A 24,307-nucleotide genomic window follows, 5' to 3' on the forward strand; every position below is an offset into this window, starting at 1 on the left:
AGAACATTGGTTTAGTGATTAGAAAACTGGAATTCTAATCCTGACTTTGTCGCTCATCCACTGAGTTAATTAGGAAAGTTCACTTCCTTCCTGTCTCTGGGCTTCAGTTGCCCATGCATGAGATGAAAACGATGGTCAGCAAACAGATTGCAAACTGTGGCCCATAAGAAGTGACTAAAAACTTCGAATACAAATAATACTTGTAACTCACAAAAATTATAGGAACTTCATTCAACTTTCAGTGTCCATAAGTAAAAGTTTATTATAATACAACCATGCTGTTTCACTTACTTATTGTCTGTGGCTGCTTTCACTTACAATGGCAGAGTTGAGTGGTTGTGACAGAGATAGCATGACCCAATAGCTTCATTCAGGCCCTTCACAGAAAAAGTTTCTAACCTTCTGTTTAAAAGATCACCAGATGCCTTCCAGCAATGAAATGCTATGATTTCTGATACATGATGTGTGTGAGCTATGAAACCCTATGTAAACATGGTAAAATTTCTTCCTTCTCAGGACTATGAATTACAGCTGATGACATACAAGGCCTTTGTGGAATCACAGCAGAAATCCCCTGGCAAGCGCCGTCGCATGCTTTCCTCTTCAGATGCCATCACGCAAGAGGTGAAAGTGTGGGGAAATGACATAGGCCACTGTCATCCCTTAAGGAGAGTCCTTTAGGCCTTACAATTTGATTCACAGCTCACCTTTCTGTTGAGCATATGATTTCACAAAAATTTCCTTTTATTTTCAACTATTTAAATTTATTTTTTTGGTAGGTAATTTATCCAAAAAAAAATTTTTTTTTTGAACCATAGTTCATGGACTTAAGGACTCGCTACACTGCATTGGTGACCCTGACAACTCAGCATGTAAAATACATCAGTGATGCGCTCAAGCGGCTGGAAGAGGAGGAGGTGAGGACAGTTGGATCCTAAATCATTTTAAAAATGGAATTAAAAAACCTTGTGCCATATCTGTCACAATTTAAAGTTCACACGCAGCCGATTTTCTTTATTCATAGTAGTTCTATGAGGTTGCTGGAAACACTAAGTTAGTGAATGTTGAACTTTTGCACCCAGAAGAAATACAGGGTTAGGTTCCTATAAGCCACTGGTCACAACATTTTTGTCAGATAATGCGTAAACTTGTTTTATGTGTGTTTTTGTTTAAAAACTCCTTATTGTATTTTGTGGATTCACTGACATTGAACTCTTGGCCAAGAGCTAACTCAGTCCCCAACAAAGGTTATTAAACACACATTATCTCCATAAGGCACATCACATCACAGCCTCCCTGTGCTTAGGAACATAAGAGAGTACCTCAGCTCTGTACTTGGGTCCATTTTTAACAGTGAAATCACCAACAAAAACACAAAAATATGAAAACCATGGCACTCAACAGGCTGCAGAAAGGGTACTTGTTTACAATATAAGAAATGTAACAAGAAGGCAGCTTGTCACTTACTCTACCCCAGTTGGGAACATTGGGTGACCACCACTATTTTGCCATCACTCTGTATGTGTGAGAATGACTGAAAATGCACAAATATTCATTTGGGGGTTACAAATAAACTTAAGTGAGTAAATAAATTCACAAATATGGAATATGTAAATAATTACTAGGATTGATTATATTATGTCCAACACTTCCACTTCCAATTATCTTTATTATGGAAATAATTACAAGTATGAAGGAAGAATGTGAGCAAAGATCCTTAATAAAGCATGATTTGTTAAAGGGAAAAAATAGAAACATCCAAATTCTATACAATGAAATTGTTAAAAATAATGAAATAGATTTAGGTGAACTGACACAGGAAGATATATATATAATATATTATTTGGGGGAAGAGCAAGTTAGAATACTATATATAATTATGGTTTCAGTAAAAACAATATTGTGTGTACCTCACAAAGACACAATATGTGCATACAAACAACTTTAGAAGTACATATGCCAGATTTCTGGGGAAATGATATTAAGGTGTATATATTATATATTTCAGATTATTTGAATTTTTTATAAGTATGTAATCTTTTATAATTATAAAAATCATCTGTGTCTTTGCAACATAAGTTCCCACACATTCAACTACTACAAAATGCTTTTGGAAACATTTATTCATACCAGCTTTTGCCTGTGTAACTTAGTAAAAGACTTCCTTTATGTCGATACCTACATCACTTAATCTTTGTAGGCCTTAATCTCTTTACCTGTAAATATAAGAATTATGAAAATTGTGAATTAAACTGCTATATGTGAAGAGCTTTTTTAAAATCAGTAAATAATTGTTGACTACCTATCATATGTAAAACAGTGTGCTTTTTTTCGAAAGGTAGGTATGATGAACTTAGCTATTAGTATCCCATAGGTAGGCATCTGTGAGCAGTGCTGTAGGCTGGGTAAATTATATTTAATTTGGGTTAGCTGCCTACTGACTTAGGTAACTTTCATTTCTCTCTTTTAGGAAATCTGAAGTCAGACCATTCTAATAAAACTGACCATCATATTGATTTTTCTATTTCCTGTTCTAGAAAGTAGTAGAAGAGGAAAAACAAGAACACGTGGAGAAGGTTAAAGAACTTTTGGGCTGGGTGTCTACCCTAGCAAGGAATACACAATGCAAAGCTACCTCATCCCAGACCAAAGAATTGACAGACATTGAAAAAGCTATTTTAGAACAGCAGGTAAGGAGAAGGTCCATCTGACTCTTCTTGGATATAATGCAAATCACATATAGGCCACCAAGGGATGATTGTCATCTTAGTAAATGTTAATTTTCAGGACTTAAAGAAACTTAGGAAGTCATCTTATTCATATTTCTACCTTTTTAATGAACTGTATGTAGCTCATTTGGGAATAATAATCTTATCTAAGCTAAGATTTTGCCTTGGTTTTTAAAAAAGTTATTTCAGCCCTGACTGCTATAGCTCAGTGGATTGAGCATGGGCTGCAAACCGAAGGGTCGCTGGTTTGATTCCCAGTCAGGGTGCTTGCCTGGGTTGCGGGGCCAGGTCCCCAGTGGGGGCCATGTGAGAGGCAACCACACATTGATGTTTTTCTTCCTCTCTTCCCCTCTCTCTAAAAATAAATAAAATCTTTTTTTAAAAAGGTTATTTTGATTCTTCAATTTTTTAGGTTCTGAAGTTTTTCTCTTTATATCTACTAAATAGGTTCTGGCAGAGGAGCTGACAACCAAGAAGGAGCAAGTCTCCGAGGCCATTAAAACATCACAGATTTTCTTGGCCAAGCATGGTCATAAGTAAGTATTAAGTGAGAGCTTGTGCTATATCTGGGAGGCTAGATCTACCTGGGTAAAACTTAGGGTCATGTCAAGAATTCAGGGCAGCAAGAACCAGATGGTGAAGAGCCTTGTAGTTCATGCTGAGGAATTTGCATTTAACTTTGTCGCCTATGAGGAGGAATCATAAATATGATTGGATTTTGATGATAAAGGTTTCTGTTTGATAGAGAATGGATTGACATGGGGCAAGACTAAGGGCCTGAGTGACCAAAGAGGTTGTTCTTATAGGCAAGAAATAATGAGGGATGGAGAGAGGTCAAAGATTTCAAAGATATTAAGGATGATAAACTTATAGGATTTGGTGGCAAATAAAAGTTATCAGGTATAACTCCCTGGTTTCTGGCTTAGGCCATGGGTGTATGGTGATGCCACTGACCAAGAGAGGTATTACAGGAGAAGAAGGTATGGAGTGAGGGGAAAGAGGGCAGCTTTAGTTTTAGACATGATGAATATGAAGACCCCATAGAACATCAGAATAGAAATACCTAACACATTAATTTATGCCTTACATAATTCCACTAAAGTTATCCAGTGGACAGCTGCATATGTAAATTTAGAATTAATGAGAGAAGTTTAATGTGATGGAGATTTAAGCCATTAGCATAATAGAAACCATAAGAGTGGAGTAGCTTACAATGGTGTAGGGGCTTCTCAGTGTTTCTTGTAAAAGGAAAATTATGAGTACTATCTCAGAATCCAAGAGAGAACAGAATTCCAAGAAGAAAGGAGTGGTCAGAGGTCAAGAAAGGTTAAGACTGAGAAATGTCTATTAAATTTGTCAAGTTGAAAGTTTTTTGTGACTCTGGTGAAAAGTTAGAGGATAATGTCAGATTTGGTGTGATGGGGAGACCATGAAGTGAGGAAGGTAGTGATAGTGAAATTAGACACTCTTTCAAGAAACTTGGCCATGGGAAAGGAAAGAAATAATAAAGTAGAAATAATCAGAGTAGAATATATAATCAAGAAAGATTTGTTGTCTTAAAAGATCAGAGGAATTTATCTGTGTTTATGGACTGTGTCTCAAGGACCTAAAGGGAAAAAGATTGAAGTAATAGGAGAGGGGGTCCAGAGGATCTCAGAGAGGATAAAATTCACCAGTGAGTAGAAAGTACACCTTAAATAAATGTCAAGACTGGTTTTTGTCTGAGGTCTGAGAAAAAGGAGATTAAGAAAGGTGTAGATAGAAGTTAATATGCCAGGAATAAAGCCAGAAAGTGAGAGAATTAGTGCCCAGTGGTATTTTCTGTTTGAAATAGGTAAAGAGGTTGTTTGCTGAAAGTTATAGTGGTGTTGAGAGTAAAGAAGGAAGAGTTAACTTAGAGTCTTCAAGAGGAGTGTCAGAATGCATCGAAGTCTAGACAAGGTTAGAACCCAGCAGAATCTCTTCTCCATGGTTGTAAAATTTCACCCACACTAGTTACACTTAGCAGCCTGCATGTAGGATCAGATGAGTCCAGTGGTATGATTGATCTGGGGCTAAAGTTTTATCAGATTAGTGAGAATATAAGGATAATAGTAAGAAACTGGTTGAGATGATGGATTGTAGGTTCTGGACTCTAAAGAGAAGAAAATGAATATAATGGAGAGCACTGATAGATTAAGAGAAAATGGAGGAGTCAACGAAGACTTAGTAAGTAGGTGAATAATTGTAATATAAATCACAGGATTCATTGTCAAAAGCATAATGTAGCATGAGAAAAGGGACTTGAAAAATAATCCTAATTCAAGATAGTGATTGCCTCGGGGGAAAATGGGAAAGTAATGGGGTGACATACACATTAGACTTTATATCTGTAATGTCTTATTTCTAAGAAAAGGATCTAAAGCAAATCTGGTAAATTTGGTAAAGCTGTATAGTTAGGCAATTGGTAAATGAAAATTCGTTATACTCTATTTTTTGCTTAAAATATTTTATTTTTTTATATTTTTTAAAGAGTTTATTTTTAGAGAGAGGGGAAGGGAAGGAGAGAGAGGAAGAGAAACATTAATGTGTGGTTGCCTCTTGCATGCCCCCTACTGGGGACCTGGTCTGCAACCCAGGCATGTTCAATGACTGGGAACTGAACCACAACCCTTTGGTTCGCACGCCCACACTCAATCCACTGAGCTACACCAGCCAGAGCAAAATATTTTATTTTTAAGAGGTATAAGAGTAAAGAAAGAAAACTGGAAAGGTAGGGTTATAATTAGGAGTTATAGTCAGGTAGTAGACTCTTAAAGTTTAAAATTTCAGAAATGGAATAATTTTAGATGATGTCAGGATCAAAATTTGCCATGGGTGGGTGGGTCTGAAGTGGGGCGGAGGCCATTTGGCTTGAGAAGATGGCAGGATTACAAGCTTAGGGTGTTACAGACAGTTGGTCACAGGGGCACAGGCATCATCAGGGACCAAGACTTGAGTTGAGATAAGCAGGAAACTGTGAGTTAGAAGCCAAAGTGTTCAATGAGTATGGTGCTCTGACCAGATGATCCACATTTACCAATGACAAGAATACCATCCAAGATGGAGAAGTCATGATTGTGAAGCAACAGAGAAGAATTTGGAGAAAGGTTTTTCTCTAAAAGACCTTTAATGCTTCATCTTTCAGGCTCTCAGAAAGAGAGAAGGAACAAATATCTGAACAACTGAATGCCCTGAATAAGACTTACCATGACTTATGTGACAGTTCAGCAAATCAGCTTCACCAACTTCAGAGCCAGTTGGCCCAGCAGACAGAACAAAAGGTACTTTTAGTTTTACTCTCCCAGAGGGTAACTTTTGAATGGTATGAAAGCAGCTTTGCTGATTGAAAGTCATGATCATTAGCTTTCCATGACCATTGTGACTTAATTTTTTAACCTCACCATAGCAGCCATTTGTCTTGTGTTTCTTTACTGGGGTTCCATGATGTGTTGGTCAGTCAGAACACTAGAAGGCGTTTGTGGCTAGCCCTTTAGACCTGTTTCACCATTTTTGTTGTCTGCCATTTGTGGCACAACGCAGTGAAGGAGAACATAAATTTTATATCTAACTACAGAGCAGTAAGATTACTCCTTTGTGGCATTGTCACTCAGAAGTTAATAGCCAAGGGTTCAGAATATTGGGAAGAAAAAACCATGAACCTCTTCCCCTCATACTTTTTTTCAAATCTACTAAAGAAATGAGAAATTTTTATTTGCAAAGCAAAATGGTAGATTAGCTGCACTGACTGAGACGCTGGTTCCCCTTACCCATGGTCATCTCATCGTGTGACACCTTTACCAGTTCCCACTGATGTTCATTTTCTGGACCATATGAAAGTTGTTAAGGTCCTGCTGATTGTCCTGAGTTCTTCCTGGATACTTGTGTATATGTAAACTTACCTTATTATATACATGTGTCTCTGGGATATATATGTGTGTTTGCCTGCTTATTTCCTATGTTGTGAAGCAATAGCCAACTTATGTGGGGCAGGCCAAAATGAAAGCTCATGCGGTAACCAAATTTGGTCTAGATGATGCTCAAAATGATATTCAGACAAATGTGCTTTGACTCTGGTCCTTGGATATGAAATTTGTGCAGAAGGAGCTAGTTATAAAGATCACAAGACAGAACCAGCTGTGATTTATTTGAGAGTAGATTTTCAAAAAGAATGTGCTGTTTTAGCATTCCCTAAGGTAGCCCACTTTTAATGGCTTGTTGCTTCACCATATAAGAGTGTACGTGAAAAGTTTTAACAATTGCTTGCTGGGAACATCCAGTTCTCATTTTGAAATATTTTAAAAGGGGAGGAAAAAAAGAGACAAGCTGCTGAGCACCACTACATTGAGCATGATGTGTCCCTGTTACTGTTTGTGTGTTTCATGTGAAGTATTGTTCTGATTAACTGACATCCTTGCTTACAAGTTTCACTAACCCTTTGGAGTTTAAGCACAAATGCACAAAGGGAAAAGAGGACGACCTGTTTGGGGTTCTTTTTTTGCAAACAAACAAACAAACAAAAAAAAACAGTCGCATGCTGGACGCTAACACCAAGCTTACACTGTGTGTGCGATACGGCTGAGCTGCTCCATAAGGCTCTATCTCTTATCTGCCCAAGGCGTGCCCTGCAACTTTGGTAAGTAGAAGCCTTTTATGTTTTCTTCTCTCCTCTCCCTGTGTCTTTTTCTGCTTGTTTAGATCAGAATGCCTATGTTTGGTGTACTGAAATGTATTTCTCTGCATTATTTCTCAGCTCAGTGCTTCCTGCTTATCCTCTAGTTATGAGGGTGTTGGAAGGAATGGTGTGTAGTCTTTTCTCTTTGGCTAGATTCCAGGCCTTTCTTCAATATCAGTATTCTGAGACTCGGTGAATCTCACAGAAGAAATTAGAAGTTCACAAAAGAATCTTTTTCTTTGTCATATTGTCTGCCTCTGAGTAATCCTTACATGGATTTTGTCAAAGGAGCTTTTCATTTATCTTAATAGAGTCATTTGGCCATGTGATTTTTCCTTCAATCTCTATAGAACAGATACCTAATAGATTCACATAACACTCATTTACCTTATGCAAGTTAAACTTTATAGTCTGGGTCCGAAAACAAAGAGGGATGGGGAATAACATAATATTTCAAATAGTGTGGAAAATTTGTCAGTTGTTGGCATTATTTGAGCAAATACAGTGAGATGAAGTGAACCAAATCTGTCCCCTCGTTTGCTATCCGTTCTGCATCTCTTACAGTGTGCCATTAATCAAGCTTGAAATCCTCAGTGAGTGTTTTATAGGTTAATGATTCAAAGGATTTTTTTTAGTATTTGTCAATTATTTATTCATAAAATATTTGTTGAACTGCTGGTACTGTTCCTAGACCCCGAATGGACAAAATATTGTACCTGTTCCTGTGGTGCTTACTTCTCACTTAGGCAAAAATGAAATGCATTAGTTAGGAGTCAGGGAAGTGCTTGGCAGTTGCTTAAACAAGATCCTCCGTGAGTAAGTTAAAGAGTTAAATAAGGATAAGAAATTATTGGGTTGGCCAAAAAGTTCGTGTGTTTTTTTATGTAAAATAAAGACACATTTTTCATTTTCACCAATAACTATTGATTTGGATATTTTGAGTATGTCTGCTATCTCTCACGTTGTATAACACTGATCGTTCTCAGTTAATATCTCGTTTTGATGACTATCAACTTCACCTGGTCTACCTGAGTATAGAGCATCTTCCAGCGAGAAATTTCCAGCGTGAAACTTCACAAACCACTTCTGACACATTTGATCAGTCACAGCACCTCTCCCATACACTGCACAAATCTTTTTTTTTTTTTTTGCATTTCACTTGCATTTTACCTTTCTTGAAATAATAAAGCATAATATGCCAAAAATGTTGCTTATTTTTTTCATCTTCAGTACTAAAACAGGTACACAAAAATTCACCAACTTTAATAATTTTTTTAAGTGCATGTTGTTATGACAGTTGTAACAATACAGTCTAACAAAATTGTTTCGAATGAAGTTAAAGACAACTAAGTGCTACTAGAACCATCATATGAAAAAGAAACCAAACATTTTGGCTAACCCAATAATACTGACTGAAAAAGGACAAGATAAAACCACCTAGAGAAGATGTGAACAAGAAGAACTAGAAAGTTGGAGAGTGATGAAGTGTTGTAAGTGGTAAAACACTTGAATGATTTAATTTCTGAATACCATCATTTTGTAATAAAAGGCAAGGAGCTGCTTTTAGGCTTTTTTTGCAAGGATAAATTAGACAATATAAGGTTTGCCATATTCACTCACTTCAGAGCCCAACTCCTATGTAAAATGCTAACTCTACTGTACTTATCCTTTATGCTCTTCTAGATCTGAGTGTGAAGGCAGTATAACAGCCCAAGATTTAGTCAGATTTTTATTTAATCCTGGAACTCACCAGTTTGGTGATCTTGAACAAGTTACTTAACCTCTCTCCATGTCTCATTTTCTTACCTGCAAACTAAAGGTTAAACCAATTCTCTTTTTAGGATTGTTGTGAGGCTTAAATGTTAGTGCTCAATAAATATGTTAAGTGCCCAACAAGTAGTAGTTGTAATCATGGTGGTTACTACTCATTCTAGCCTGGACTAGAAAAAAGGTTACTAGTAGTTCCAGAGGCAAGGTCTCCAGTCTTGTCTTTGTTTGACTTGCTACTTCCAATTCCTAGAGCTAATTTAACTCAGAGCCTTGGCAAGTGCTAGCATTAGCCACCAAGAGTATGACTGCCCCAATTACTAAATAGCTGCTTGAGTAATATACACAGGGCCCTTCACTGAGATACACAGCTCTTGTTTGGCTAAATCTCTCTTCTAATCCTGTGGGCTGATCCTGCTGAACTGATCAGCAGGGAGGTGCTACTTTAAGAGTCTTCTACATGGGTTTCAACACTGAGAAGTGGTTATATGGGGTTGAATTCTCATTTTAGGGGAATGGTATGGGTTTTAAGAACCTTTGTAGTGCATTTGTCTTAGAAATAGCTGTTTTCCCACTCTCACTGCTTGCAGCTTTGTAGAGCTTGTCATTCAGATATGCTTAATGCTGTCATTCTTCAAGTAATCTGTAAACTTCTGGCCACATTAAATGTTCTGCAGTTTAGAAAAAACATTTTTTAGCATTAACACTACCAGGCTTCAGACTATTTCTTACTATTGGTGGGGCTATTCCTAGGCTGGGTTTTTCTTGTGGTCAGAATTTGACATACAGGTTGGGACAAAAGTAGGTTTACAGTTGTGCATATGGAAAATAATACAATAATTAGTGATACAAAAATAAACTCTGTGTTTCATGTACTCACAACTATAAACTTACTTTTGGCCTGCCCTGTAGTATAGTTCTTTGAATGACTCCTTTCAACACTTGTGCTTCTCTGATTGAGTTTTCTTTTTCATTTTTTTCTTTCAGGGTTGCAGAGCAGTTGCTGGGGTGATTGACCTAGGCACAGTGGAGATATTTCCCATCTTCAGAGCCATGCAAAAGGGCCTCATTGACCATGACACAGGCCTTGTGCTCCTGGAATCCCAGGTTATCATGTCGGGCCTCATTGCCCCTGAGACCAGTGAAAAGCTCTCTTTGGAGGAGGGCCTAGCCAGAAATCTTATTAGTCACCAGCTATACCAGCAGCTCCAGCAGCTACAGGATGCTCTGTCCTTAGTAAGCAGGCTTACTGAGAGCAAAGGCCCTCTTTCTGTAGTGGAAGCAATTGAGAAGAACATTATCAGTGAGAGAGTTGGACTGAAAATCTTAGAAGCTCACCTGGCAACTGGAGGTTTCAGTGTCTTCCTTAATGAGAACTGTATTAACTTAGAGGAGGCTTTTCACCAGGGCCTCATTTCTGAATGGCTTCACTCAGAGTTAGAGTCTCACCTGAGATTATCCAAGAATTTGATAGACCCCAACACAGCTGAGAAAATCGGTTTGCTGGATCTGATGCAGAGATGTATTGTCCACCAAGAATCAGGACTGAAATTGTTGCCTGTCAAGCAATTGGCAGGGGGAATGGTGAGCTTGAAATCAGGCCGGAAAGTTAGCATTTTCCGTGCAGTTCAGGAAGGCCTAATAGATAGGGAGGTCACTGTCAGGCTGCTGGAAGCTCAACTCTTTGCTGGTGGCATAGTAGATCCAAGAACAGGACACAGACTTACAGTAGAAGAAGCTGTAAGACATAATTTGATTGACCAAGATATGGCCTGTGCTATTCTCATAAGGCAGCTTCAGACAGGTGGCATCATAGATACTGTCACTGGCCATAGGCTGACAATAGATGAAGCAGTGAGCAATGATCTAGTAGCTGCTAAGATTGCCCTTGTGATTCTGGAGTCCCTTTGGTCGTTCATGGGGTTCCTATGGCCTGAATCTGGAGAGATCCTCCCAATTACAGATGCCTTGGAGCAAGGCATTGTGTCTACTGAGCTAGCTCATAAAATCCTTCATGGACGACAACACATTGAAGCTCTGTTTCTACCAGCAACCACAGAGATTTGGTCCTGGAAAAAAGCAGTAGAAAATGGTATGTTGGACAAAGATCTTGCCAATAACTTACAATCAATTTGCATACCCGATGTGATGCCCCACATGCTATTAGCAGATTCGTCAGAACAGAGCAAAGTGAACATTAATCCTGGAGCATCAGGTCTGTTGTGCAAGAAGGGCCAAACTGAGGGCATGGCAAGCCATAGCGAGAAGCTATTGTTTCAACTGATGACTCACAGCTATATTAATGTGCGGAATGGACAGAGGCTGCTCCTGCTGGACAATGAGCTGATAGAAAAACTAACAGCAAAAGGTGAATACCATCCAAGTACTCTAGAAGTATTTGGAATTGGACATCAGAGACTAGAAACTCCCAAAGAATTACAAGAATGGTCAAATGTGAAAATCACAGAAACTTTCTGTGATAGGCCAGCTGTGAGGCCACATGAGTTCCACTCTTCTCCATGCAAGGAATACCCTGATCAGGCAAATCACACTGAAGCAGAAGGCGAAAAGACTATTGTAGCAACAGAAGGTTCCTCTGTAGAAAACCCTGAAAAAGACCTGTTTGTAGTGGAACAAAACATGAGAAATCCAAATGTTGATACTTTGAAGGTCATAGGTCAAGTTAAATCAGAGTTTAAAAGGCAGTTAATAAATACCAAAAAGGAAGACCTAACAGAAGTGTCTACCAGAGAAAACATCAACAGAGGATTTCTCCTTACAGTACCCCATGAGGAAGCAGAAGATGCGACCTCAGTGGTGGACAAAGATCCTTTTTCTGTTGAAACACCAAAGGAAGAATGGCAGACTCTTGGAAAGACTTCCATTATATGTCATAAAAAACAAGCAAACACACTTGAAATTGAACATATTCCAGGTGAAACTGGAAGGCCTCTCATAAAACCCCAAAGCAAAAAGTCACAATTTGAAGTAAAGAAAACTCTAGATTTAGATTTGGAACTCAAGTCTGAAGATGACATGAATATTCATTCTCTGGACAAAAAGAAAGTCTTAAGTGAAACATTTTTGGGTAAAGATGTCCATAAACAAAGTCCAGAAGAACAAAACATTGTGGGTGGTAGTACGATGATGTTAGAAGAGACAGATGAGGTGGATCATGGTAGTGAAACTTCCTTGTCATGCAGTCAGTCTTCAGACTTGCTTGAAGAAGCTACCTTAAATATATTATCTGCACAATTACTAGATGGTGGTATCTTTCATGAGCAAACAGGTCAACAGCTCTTACTGAATGAAGCAATAGCCCGAGGCATTGTGCCCAGTCACACTGCTGTGAAACTTATGGGAAAACTGAACATGTTTCGGGGTTTCTTTGACTCTCAGACTTGTGAATCTTTGACAACTGAAGAAGTCATCAATGAAGGTCTGATGGATGAGAAATTATTACATAATGTCCTCATGGCAGACAAAGCTATTAGTGGTGTATTAGACCCCCGTACCCACACACTCTGCTCTGTGAAGGAAGCAGTTGCACTTGGACTTCTTGACACACAGACAGCCACCAGAATTTTAGAGGGGCAGGTGGTGACTGGTGGAATCATTGACCTGAAACGAGGCAAAAAGGTTTCAGTGACTTTGGCCTTAAATCTTGGCTTGGTGGACAGTGCTGACCAGACAGAGCTTATAAATCTGGAGAAAGCTTCCAAAGGCAGAGATGCTGAAAAAGCAGTTAGGGAGAGATTAATTAGCTTACAAATGGAAACAACTGGAATTATGGACCCTGATAGCAAGGCCCCTCTAACAGTTATGCAGTCCATCGACAGAGGACTTTTAGAGAGAGAGGAGGCCATTCAGTTGTTGACTAGGCAGGTGATAGATGGAGGTATCATTCACCATATATCTGGGATGAGACTTTCTGTTGATAATGCCTTTAAAAATGGCATCATTGATGAAGACTTAGCCAAACAACTCAAAAAAGTTGAGAACTTAAGCCTCCATCAGTTTTTTCACCCTGAAACCGAAGAAACTATTTCCCTCTCTGAAGCTATAAAATTAGATCTCGTTACCCCAGACTTGAAAAAAGAAATTCAAGAAATTCAGGCCTTGACTGGAAACTTTGTGGATCTCATTTCTGGCCAGAGATTGACCTTAGCAGAAGCTAAAAAAGAAGGGCTATTAATTAATAAAGCTATGTTTTCTTCAGGAATGATGCATGGGATCGTAGATCCTGAGAATTACAGAGTTGTTCCCTATTCAGAATTAATAAAGAAATGTAAGATTGATATTGAATCTGGACAGAGATATCTAGAAGTAATTCCCTTCTCAGACATTAAAGACGGAGTGAGTGACAAAGTACTTACATTGTCTCAAGCAACCCAGTTGGGAAAAGTAGACTTTGCATCTACACTGAAAGTTCTGGAAGCTCAGGCAAATACTGGGGGAATCATAGATACTGCCACAGGACAAAGACTGACATTAGCATCAGCTTTGGAACAGAAATTGGTAGATGAAAACATGGTCAGAATTATTGCATCTCATCAGGTACTAAGTGGAGGAATCGTTGATATATTTAATGATCAAAGAGTGACTTTAAAGGAAGCTATTGAGAAAAGATTTATCAGCCCTGAACTGGCAACTTTGATAGAAATAGATGCTTTAGAGTCCAGTGCTCATAGGGCTCAGATTGAAAAGCCAGATGGAATTGAAGTATGTGAATTAAAGAAGGAATTTCTAAGAAAGGAGATGTTAATTACTTCTAATCAGACTGCTGAAATGAGTTGTGGTAATGAAGAAAGTGAGAAATTATTTCAAATTGGAACTCAGTCTGCACAAGAAAAGGTTAAAAGAGTTTCTGATGGGGAGCAGGCGAAAAAGAGCAGGGGAATTTCATTAAAAGAGTTGGAGTGGAAGGGTCAAGATAAGAGGAGAGCTTCTCTAGATGCTAATGAGTCTGTCAGTATCTTAATTCCTAGCAAATGTAAAGGCAAATCATTGGACCAAGGTTCAGTGACACACCCCCACTCAGAAGTTCGTGATTTTAAACTCAAAGAGGTGGCTAGGAACAACATGGAAAAAAATATGAACGAAGAGCAGGAAAAAGTGTCACAAATAGGAATTATTTCTCAAATGAAACGGTCTGTGTTGGGGTTAGATCATGAAGAAATAAGGGAAAACCAAAGAGAAATTATTTCAGAAGCACAAGAATCAAATTGTGAAACTTCAGGCAAATTGCTGAGTGAGCAGATTATGCAGAAACCAATTAATACCAGGGAAAAAAGGAAGAGAGAGGAGAAGGAGATAATTATAGAAGATAGTGTCAAAACATGCAAATCAACAGTTCTTTCAGAAGAAAATTTGAACCAAGAAACTGCCACTAGATCTGACCATGACTCCAGTATAAAGAGTCAATCAGTGGAAATTACCATAAATGAAAAAGGGAAAACAGGTGATAGAGAACTGGAATCTTCTATTCTATGTAAAGCTGAAGACTCTTCTTCCCCAACAGTACCCAAAGGAATTTCTATAAGAAATCAAGATGCTTTAACATTTTTCAACTCTAACCAGGTCAATGAAGAAGTCAAAAATCTAAGCGTCTGCTTGACTTTAAAACCAGAAGAAAATTTATTTCAAGAAATTACAAGTAGGGCCCAGAGTGAACCATTCTCTTCTATGACCCCAAGACCTAAAGGATTGCACTACCAAGAATCAGTTGGAAAATCCCAAGTTGCAGACACATCCCGAATTTCCAAAACAGACCAGTCTTTCCAAGGAATTACCAGACAGGAGACCAACTATTATAAAGATTCCTGTGCTACTTCTAAGACTAAGGAAACCAAAGATTTGATTTGCTCATCTAATGAATATAAAGAAAAATTGTACCAAGAAGTACCTTTTGACTCAATAAAAGCTCTTAAATTTGAAGAAATTATAGTTTCTAGAGTAGACCCAAAAGAAGTCAGAAGGGACCTTCATCATCAGGACGGCAGAAGTGATAGTGAACTTTGTGGAATTCTTGAATCTGAAATTGTAATGACTCAGAAGGTAACTGGACAGAAATTTCTAGAAATGTCAAATCCTATAGTTACAGGTGCAGATGCAGGGTCCTTTGAAGGTGAAGTGACTCAGAGAGTTCCCAGTGTCTTAATGCCCCTTCTTCCAGAGAAATTGTTTAAAGATGTTTCTCAGAAAGACAGTACAGGGCAGCAGGGTGACACCATAAGTCCCACTATTCCAGACACAAGTGGGGAAAAGACAGTGCCCCTCATAAGTCCTGCAATGAAGATGGACGAGAAGACACTAGAAGAAAAGCTCAGAGAAAGCCCTGGCAGTGAACAGACTCCCTTCCTAACTACACCCAAGGGAGAGGAAAATGAGGCTGTAAATACGGAGCCCTCCAGAGCCACTAAAGTAAGTTACCCAGTGGTGTGTTATGTTTGTATATTTTTTTTAAGATATAACTGGTTTAATGCTAACTCTTCACTGGATACTGAGTTTACATATATATGTAATTATATACCTACATACATTTAAGGGTATGGCTAAACTTAGTTTACCATTATCTGTTTTTAATACAGTTGTTGGAAAATTGGGCAAAGACTCTGACCCTCTTTCTGAAATTTGAAAAGATTTTAATATAAAAACTAATAATGGAGCTAATTTGAGATACTGTGGTGGTGCTAGGTTTGGGAAATTTTGCTAAAAGGGTGCTGACAGATTGATAATTATGAGTCTCTTCCCTCAGGAAGTTAATAAAATCACTTTTTGTCTATGGATTTGAGAGGACATAAGTAAAATAACGTGTGTTATTTCATCCCACCCTAAGTGTAGTAAAAATTTCAATTTATCAGTAAGCTACAGCCTGTTTTAAAAAACAGACTTAAAGGAGTATGTTAGGTCTGAGTGAATTGTCTTTTTGGCTCCACAGAATATATTTAACCGACGACTCTGTCTAGAGCATGATGAGAAGCTGGTATCCTATCTGTCTCTCTTACGAGACATTGAAATGAGGACCAAACAGATTCAACCTGTGGAGTGTAACCTGAAAGAGCTACAGGATCTACTATGTCAGGCCAAGGTGGGTTTCCAGAGTCTTCCTTCCTCCAGGCCCTCCAGCTTGGAGGAAATAGAGACTAGAATGGAAGAAAAACATGTCCAAAACACCACCATATAAAACACCACCATAGAAAGAACAAAAAATAGATTGGAAAGACATAGCTGGAGATCTCTGAAGAACACCACGAAATACTGGTCTCACAAAAACCACAGCAGAACAGGCTCAAGGAAGGAGTAGTCTGCAGTGTTAATTATAATGGGGAGACCGAGTACAATGAGGACTAAAAGGAGGGCTAGCACTTGAAAGTCACTAGTGACTTTGATAAAAACATTTTCAGTGTAATGGTTTGGTGGACTAGGTTGCCATGAGAATAAACGGGAGGTTAGGAGGTGGGGACAGTTAATGTAGATCATTCTTTCTAGAAGCTTGGTAGCGCAGGCAAGGAAGGAGGTAGGGCAGTAGTTAAAGGGGGTGGACTGAAAGAGAATCAATGTATTGAGTAGATTTGGGGTCTGAGGAGAAAAGAAGAGGTAGAAAAGGAGAACTTGAAGTTAGAGGAGACGTAGAATTAGACACCCTTGAGAGGGAGGAAGAGGAGCTTTCACTGAAACCTGAGGTTAAGAGTGATCACAAGATTGGAGTCACAGTAAGGGCAGGGATTGCAGAGGTTTACCAGTTCTCTCATATCCAGAGTGTGACCTTGGGTAGGGTGGCTGAAGGAAAAGTAAGGTTGATGCTCAGAAGAACTACCTAGCTCTCCGTGGCTTATTTCTGGCTTCTCTATTGAAGATCAGAATATTGTAGACTAGTTGAGTGGGAAGCCTGGCTTGGGATATTTTTATGTTCTTTGGTTCTGACTCCATGGAATTTGGAGTGGGAGTTGTCCTTTTGATTGACTTACTTTGCATAATGACATTCTTAGGCAGTAAATTGTAGTGGAAGGAACACTGCTGAGAGTCAGAAAACCTGAATCCAGGTCCCGGTTTGTTGCTTACTGTCTGGGTAACCTCAGACCAAAACATTTTACATTTAAGTGCTGAGGCATCTTTTCTATAAATCCAGAATTATAATATCTACTCAGCCTACCTCAAGAATTAGTGATTGTGAGAATCAAATAAACTAATGAATATATATAAAAACATTTCAGAAACCCTGAAACTTGTATAGGCATGAGGTGAGAGAAAAATGTGTTCACAGCAGATTCTTGTATAACAAGATTTCTAGTGACTTGATTTTGGAAGTAACTCTACTTTATCCTCTCAGGTATTAGACAAGGAGCTAAAGGATCTGTCCACCTTGGTGAGCCAGGAATTGGAGTGTGTGCATCAGATTATCATCAGCCAGCCTCAAGAAGTCCCTGCTCAGCTGTTGAAGGCTCTAGAGAAAGATGCCAAGAACCTTCAAAAGTCCCTCAACTCCGTGAGGGACACCTGGAGTTCCAGACTGCTCCACCTCCAGGATACCGTGGAAGTGAAAAAGGTAATTTCCTGTTTTTATTCACAAGGCTTGCAAACTCTGGGTTGGCTTGGTGATTTTTTAATATAATTTGCCATTTATTATTTTTTTTAGACTAGAGTGTTAGATCAACATGAACAGCTAGAAAGCAAACTTCAAGATCTGAGAGCCTGGGTTGACAATACCAATCTTACTCTGAATAGCAAGGAATACAACAGTGAAACGGATGCCAACAGCCTGAGTCGGTGTCTACAACAGTATGAGGTAAACTCTTCACTCCTTCTCAAGCATGTTTCATTTGTTTTTTGAGTTGTATCAAGTTTATTTTCCTGCTACAGAAACCGGTATCTGTACTCATCTTTCCTAGAAAGTCTGATTTTCCATTTCAGAGGTAATAAAGTCTGCTATGTTTAGTTTTTTAGGTTATCAGACCTCTGGAGCTTTACAGATTATGATTATTTTTCCTTTCAGCTATTCTTGAGAGAGTCTACAGAATGGCCTATTGTTATTATCAAATGGCCTCTTTATTACTGAGTGTCTAATACCTGTGCCTTTCTATTTTGCTCAATATCTAATCCTGTGTACACATATCAATTTCAGGAGAATTTTTGGACTGTGGTCTAGATCATGGCTTGGAAAACTTTTGCTGTAAAGGACCAGATAGTAAATATTTTAGGTCTTATAGGTCATATACAAATGGCCCATTTCTGTGGCAGCCACTCAGCTCTGCTTTTGAAACATGAAAGCAGCCATTAGGTGGTATATAAATGATTTGGATATGTTACAATAAAACTTGATTTACAAAATGTGACAGGCAGATTTTGCCAGGGACTGTAGATTATCAACCTCTGATCTAGAGAGATGCTTTTCTTCTTGTTAGCCCCAAGTTAATTGATACTTCTTAAATCAGTGAGAGAAAAATACAGACTCTGAGATACGTATGAGCCAGAGGGTTCCCCCCAACATTGTCCCTTTTGGGGGTGTTATACTTAAGATACTATTAGGTATTACACAGGTTTGTATGCTGTGTGCTATAGATACCCCTCTCCTTAAACTCTTTAAAAAAGCGCAGAACCAAAGATTTCTTCTCCTTTTGTTCCATCCTCTCCCTTTTCCCTAGTCTTAAGCAGACACAAAGGTCTGTCCATGGTCAGGCTCCTTGTATACAACTTCATTCCTCTTTATCTTGCAAGAATTGACCTGCCTTCTTCTTTCATACCCTTTCATCCAAGATATGACTGGGGGAATGAGTAGCAGAATGTTCACTGACAGGGTATGATAAAGAAGCAAGGGTGAACAAATTGGTTGTTACCAAATAGTTATGGGAATGTGAAGTACGGCATAGGAAACATAGTCAGTAATATTCTAAGAACTATGTGTGGTGTCAGATGGCTACTGGATTTATCAATATGATCACTTAGTAAATTATATAATGTCTCAGCACTGGGGTGTATGATTGAAATTAATATATTATTGTATGTCAACTATAATTGAAAAATTTAAAAATGATTTAAATATGGAACGGGGGAGGGGGAGTGAGAAAAATCCCTGTGATATAGTATGAGATATAAAAACACATAACATTTCCTGCATTGGTTTCTCCCCTGTTATAAGTTATATGAATTATTTTATGGGAAGAGAGCCACAATCAAAGCCTTGTTTCCTAGTGATAGTTTCCCAGATTGCTGTGTTCACAGTTGAAGGAAGCATGATCTAATGATAAATCCCCACAACCCCCGCCCCCCAGCCTGCTTTGTGGCGTTACTGACTGCTCTCAATTTCATAATAATAAAGATGTAGATTTATTAATTGTTTTTACAGCTCCAGTATTACAGCTGATGGTCACTAAATTTTTGTGGAAAAATTACATGCTTTTAATTATCTGAAAATAGATCATTGTAGTGTTCAGGCACTTTTTACTGGTTTATGGGAGCAATGTAACTATATATAAGAAAGTCTGGCTGTAATCCTTTACAGTTATAAAATGTATAAGCAACACTGTTTACTGTAAAAATCAAATTTAAATTGAATAAACAAATGAATTGAATATTTTCCCACCTCTCACCTATTACTAACTCACTGTTGGACAAACACAAATACATTTTAACCTAAGAAAATACAATTAGGCAGATATATCTCAGACCAGAAATTCATGTTATATACTTTCCAAACCTTAAAAAATTGTTTTTATAGATATCTAACATTAGCTCTAGTATAGTCCTGTTAACATAAATAAATAAAAGCTTGCTGCATTTGGAAATCAATATACAGTAAAGGAAACCTAATTATAATTTATGAGTGTGGAGAGACCAGACGTGAGAGAGACTTCTAGTGGTGATTTGACTCTAGAAATTATCAGTGTCAATTGTAAAAATATAGGAAATTAACCTCTCAATAATTATGTTGATTAAAACCAACAGCCTCTGCTTCAATAGAGAATTAAAAGTTTCATTTCTTTCTTTTTCTCTCTCTTTTTTTCTTTTCCCTACTTTAATTTAGGATTTGCAACAGCGCACGGCTGAAAGGAAATCTCAGCTGGATGCTCTTGCTTTTGATACTCAGTTCTTTGTCTCCGAGCACGCTCAGGACTTGTCCCCTCAGCAGAACCGACAGATGCTGAGGCTTCTCAGTGAACTGCAGAGGTCTTTCCAGGACCTTGTGGAACAGACTGCAGCTCAGATGAATGCCTTGCAGGGTCATCTTCAACAAACGGAGCAGGCAGCCCTGGTCAAGGTCAGACTGAACCAGCATCTGGGCTCAATATGTCTTTTGGAATGTCGTGCGTTTGGGTTTTCTGGCTAAGATATATCTACCATGATTCCAGGAACCTGTGTTTACCAATTTTGAAATTTCATTCAAGCCAGCTTGGTTCTGGTCCAGGAGGCAGCTGTTCTGTTTTTCTTGCCATGTTTTTGGTTTTGTGTGTGTGTGTGTGTGTGTGTGAGAGAGAGAATATATGTTGTTTACATGTGTATACATGTACAGATATTTTCTTTTAAATAAGACTCTCCCTTCACTGTGTCTCATTGTCTCTGCCTTTCAAATGAAAGTCATATTCACAGCCCTTTTTTGTCCCTTAGCATTCTTCTTAAGGCTCTTAAGAATATTTAGATACTCTGATCTCTTGAGAAGAATTGTTTTGAAATCAGTTTTATTCTGGGGCTTTTCAGATGACTAATACTGAAATTCCTTGACAACTTTCCAACAGCTGACAAGGAAATTTTTATCAGAATCATATTGATTTTTAGCACCTCTTAAATCACTATTATTATCTAGCACCTTTCTTTACACTGTAGTGCCCACTGCATATGCAATCAGGGAAAACCATGTGTTGAAACAGGAATAATACATTTTGGGGGGAAAAGTACTAACCATCCTACTACCTTCCGTTGCAGCCCTCTTCTTGCAAAACTCAACATAATTGCATTAATGGTAACATAACCTTAGAATACCAAGAATGATGCTTGGGCCATTTCTGCTCTTTTAATAATAAATGGGAATTCAATAAGAAGATATTAGAAGTGTCATTATCACCAGCAACTTCATCTCAGGGTCTGCTTCATTAAATATTGTGCAAAGTAGAATTGAGCTTTTGAGTCAGGTTTTAAGGAAATTAGGTTAGTCAGTTCCATATGTCTTTTATTACTGCTTAGTTGTTTCAGCTCCATTGAAAATGAAATAAAATACTAGTGGAATACTTTAAGTTACTTTCCAAATCTGAAAATTTGCAATGTCCTCACTTAGGAATTTATATAGCATGGTGTAGCTGTGGCCTATGGACAGTTAATGAAATAGCATTGGTCTGTGCCACCTTAAGACACAGCCCAGATCCAGGGTAGGCCCCTGAACTGCAGCAGGTGATACAACTGCATGTGAACATTCTCTCTGAGCACATAATTAATTTCACAATGTTTATTAACATTGTTATTGTCAAAAATGTTCTGCTTCTCTATATATTTTCCCTGAATGCATGTATATGTCTGTGTGTTAACTTGTTTGCTTTGCTTTTTTCAGATTCAGTCTGCACCCATCCTAACCCATGAAGATCCCGTTTTACAGCTGAAGAACTCTTAGGAGTTCTCTTCCAGAGCCCTTCTATTTGTGCTAAAGAGGGGGAGAGAGGGCCAGTTTGGGCACCTGTTTGTAAGTGCAGGTGACTAAAACGCCATCAGAAGGTAGAACCTGATGGAAAATGGTTTTAGAAGGGTGGTCAGGAGAACACATCATGCTCAATTGCTCAATCAGGTGCTTCAGTGTCAGGCAACTGAGATGAGATCTGGAGCAAGGATCAGGCACAGAAACATATTTCCTCCCTCCCCTTGGGCTTGGCTTTTCTCTTTGATATCTATACAGACACCTGAAGATCTGAGCCAGTTGCTAATCTTGGGCAGTTTCCTTCTTAAAATAGACAAGCCTCTCATGCCTGGCAAATACAATCACTCCATTTTAGCAGGTGTCTGCTGCATTTGCAAGACCTTTGATTTACAAAGTCAACTAAATTATATAAGAAGCTCAATTAGTTTATGAATTGTCCAGTTTCTTGACTTTTTCCCTCCTAGTCCAATCCTTCTAATTTTCCGTATTTTGGCTAATCTATTGCACCTCCTCTGGTTCTGGTAGAGGAAATGATCAGAACCAATAATTGGTTATCATCACCATTATCATCTATGGATTTCAAGCATCTGGCTCTCTGTTCCCCATTTCTAAGGATGATAACAGCAGTCTGGTAAAAGAGCTCCCAAACCAAAACCTGGGAGCATTCTCATTTGAAATTAACCCTGTTTGTAATCCAGACCATACACCCAGATCGACAGATTGTCCAGATAAGGGGAGCCTTCTAAATATGATTTCTGTGCTTTTTCCTGTTCTAGTCTCCCACCAACTTTTCCATCCTTGAGTTATAACCTTGTTTTATATTTTAGGGAGTTATCTTTTCTTGGTAAAATGAGAATTATTAATAGTCTTTTGGCCCTTTTACATTTTAATTAGACCCTGCAGAAACAGCAACATACTTGTCACCAGAAACTGGAGGATCTTTGCAGCTGGGTAGGTCAGGCGGAAAGAGCATTGGTGAGCCACCAAAGTAGAGCCACCCAGCAGGATCTTTCTGCTTTGCAGAAGTGCCAAAATGACTTGAAGGTCAGTATGAGTTCATTTATTTTTTTTGCATTCCTTCAACGAATATTTATAAAGGCTTGCTTGTGCCAGGTGCAGCAACCTAATGGTAAATATCCCTGCTCACATGATGCTTACAGTCTAGTGAAAGAGAATATTATAATCACAAAAATATACAAATAATTATTAACTATTATATCTATAAAGGATAAATGAGAACATACAACAGAGAGACCCAACCTGGTCTAGGATGTCAGAAAAGATTACTTTGAGGAAGTGTCACTTAAACTGAGAAATGAAAGATGTATAGTGGTTAAAGCATGAAGGGGCAAAAGTAGGAAGAGAATATGCAGGCAGAGGCCTATGTATCTGTCTTAAGGTGGGAATGGGATCCAGCTCCACATATTCTGGAATTGAAAGAAAGCTGGTTCAGCTGGACTGAACAGAACAAAAAAGGAAGATTAGTGTTGATGAGGCTGGACACTAGGCAGTACCATATCATGCTGGCTCTTAATAGCCTACAGTAAGGATAAGGAGAGTAGAAAGGCCTTGACTCAGCTAGAATCCTGTTGTCAACTCTTTTTTATAGAAGAATGATCTCTTTGAGGATAACTCATTACAAAATAAAAATCTCTGCTATTCACCATGTTTATGGGGCCTCCTTTTTTTTTGTCTTCACTAAGTATTTGCTCAGAAACTTCAATTTAAATTTTGCTTAGAAAATTAAATATTAGACAATTTCTTAATTAAAAATATTTTTAAATATATTATGTGCATTGGTTTAGATCTAAACCTTAAGCAAATTATAGTCAGGGACATACATCTGTTGCAGGTATGTCATACCAGCCATTCTACCTTCATACTATTGGAGGTCTTAGGCATGCTGAAGTTAAAGGCTCTGCCATCCCTGTTTTCATGTGTTAAGGATTTACAGGACGACATTCAGAATCATGCCACCTCATTTGCCAGTGTTGTCAAAGATGTTGAAGGGTTCCTAGAAGAGAACCAAACAAAGCTGAGCACCGATGAGTTGGCAGCTCTTCGGGAAAAACTTCATCAGGCTAAGGAGCAATATGAGGCTCTCCAGGAACGGACACGGGTGGCCCAGAAGGAGCTGGAGGAAGTAGTGACCTCAGCCTTACAGCAGGAGACTGAAAAGGTAACCAGACTGCTATGGTACTTGGTGTTTCTCAAAAAAGGAAATTTTGGTACCTACACAAATGAAAGGTCATGAGGTAAAACTGCCTTACACAAAGCATAGAATCCTGAAAAGGGGCTGCTATTTCAGGAGCGGGTTGGTGAGCCAGTGTTTTCTTTTTACAAGAAACATCCTTCAGAACTTTAAGTCAGGAACAGTTAGTAGGGAGTTCATATTGCAAAAAAAAATCCGGCTGTCTGTGTACTCAGTATTCTGACTAACTGAAAATGTCCAAAAGAATTTAGTGAGGAAGGGTTGTACCCTGGGGAGGAAAATGCAAA

The 24,307-nt window shown here is 38.4% G+C and overlaps 1 protein-coding gene across 22 annotated transcripts in view; it reads left to right on the top strand.

Moving 5' to 3' along the window:
• MACF1 (microtubule actin crosslinking factor 1) overlaps positions 1-24,307 on the top strand; it is a 325,507-nt gene that overhangs the window by 193,498 nt on the left and 107,702 nt on the right. For 17 of the 22 annotated variants that reach the window (XM_045859449.1, XM_045859456.1, XM_045859454.1 and 14 more), the window contains 12 exons: positions 517-624; positions 819-917; positions 2,538-2,690; positions 3,177-3,265; positions 5,896-6,031; positions 10,177-15,612; positions 16,130-16,279; positions 17,522-17,737; positions 17,828-17,977; positions 20,213-20,446; positions 22,703-22,852; positions 23,754-23,987. In XM_045859449.1, the coding sequence (XP_045715405.1) occupies positions 517-624; positions 819-917; positions 2,538-2,690; positions 3,177-3,265; positions 5,896-6,031; positions 10,177-15,612; positions 16,130-16,279; positions 17,522-17,737; positions 17,828-17,977; positions 20,213-20,446; positions 22,703-22,852; positions 23,754-23,987 (7,155 nt within the window). The remainder of the gene's footprint in view (positions 1-516; positions 625-818; positions 918-2,537; positions 2,691-3,176; positions 3,266-5,895; positions 6,032-10,176; positions 15,613-16,129; positions 16,280-17,521; positions 17,738-17,827; positions 17,978-20,212; positions 20,447-22,702; positions 22,853-23,753; positions 23,988-24,307) is intronic. The other 5 variants (XM_045859463.1, XM_045859464.1, XM_045859467.1 and 2 more) reach the window with 1 other exon arrangement.

Source organism: Phyllostomus hastatus, unplaced genomic scaffold, assembly GCF_019186645.2.
Source record: "Phyllostomus hastatus isolate PE091 unplaced genomic scaffold, TTU_PhHast_1.1 phas_scaffold_182, whole genome shotgun sequence".
Lineage (NCBI taxonomy): Eukaryota > Metazoa > Chordata > Mammalia > Chiroptera > Phyllostomidae > Phyllostomus > Phyllostomus hastatus.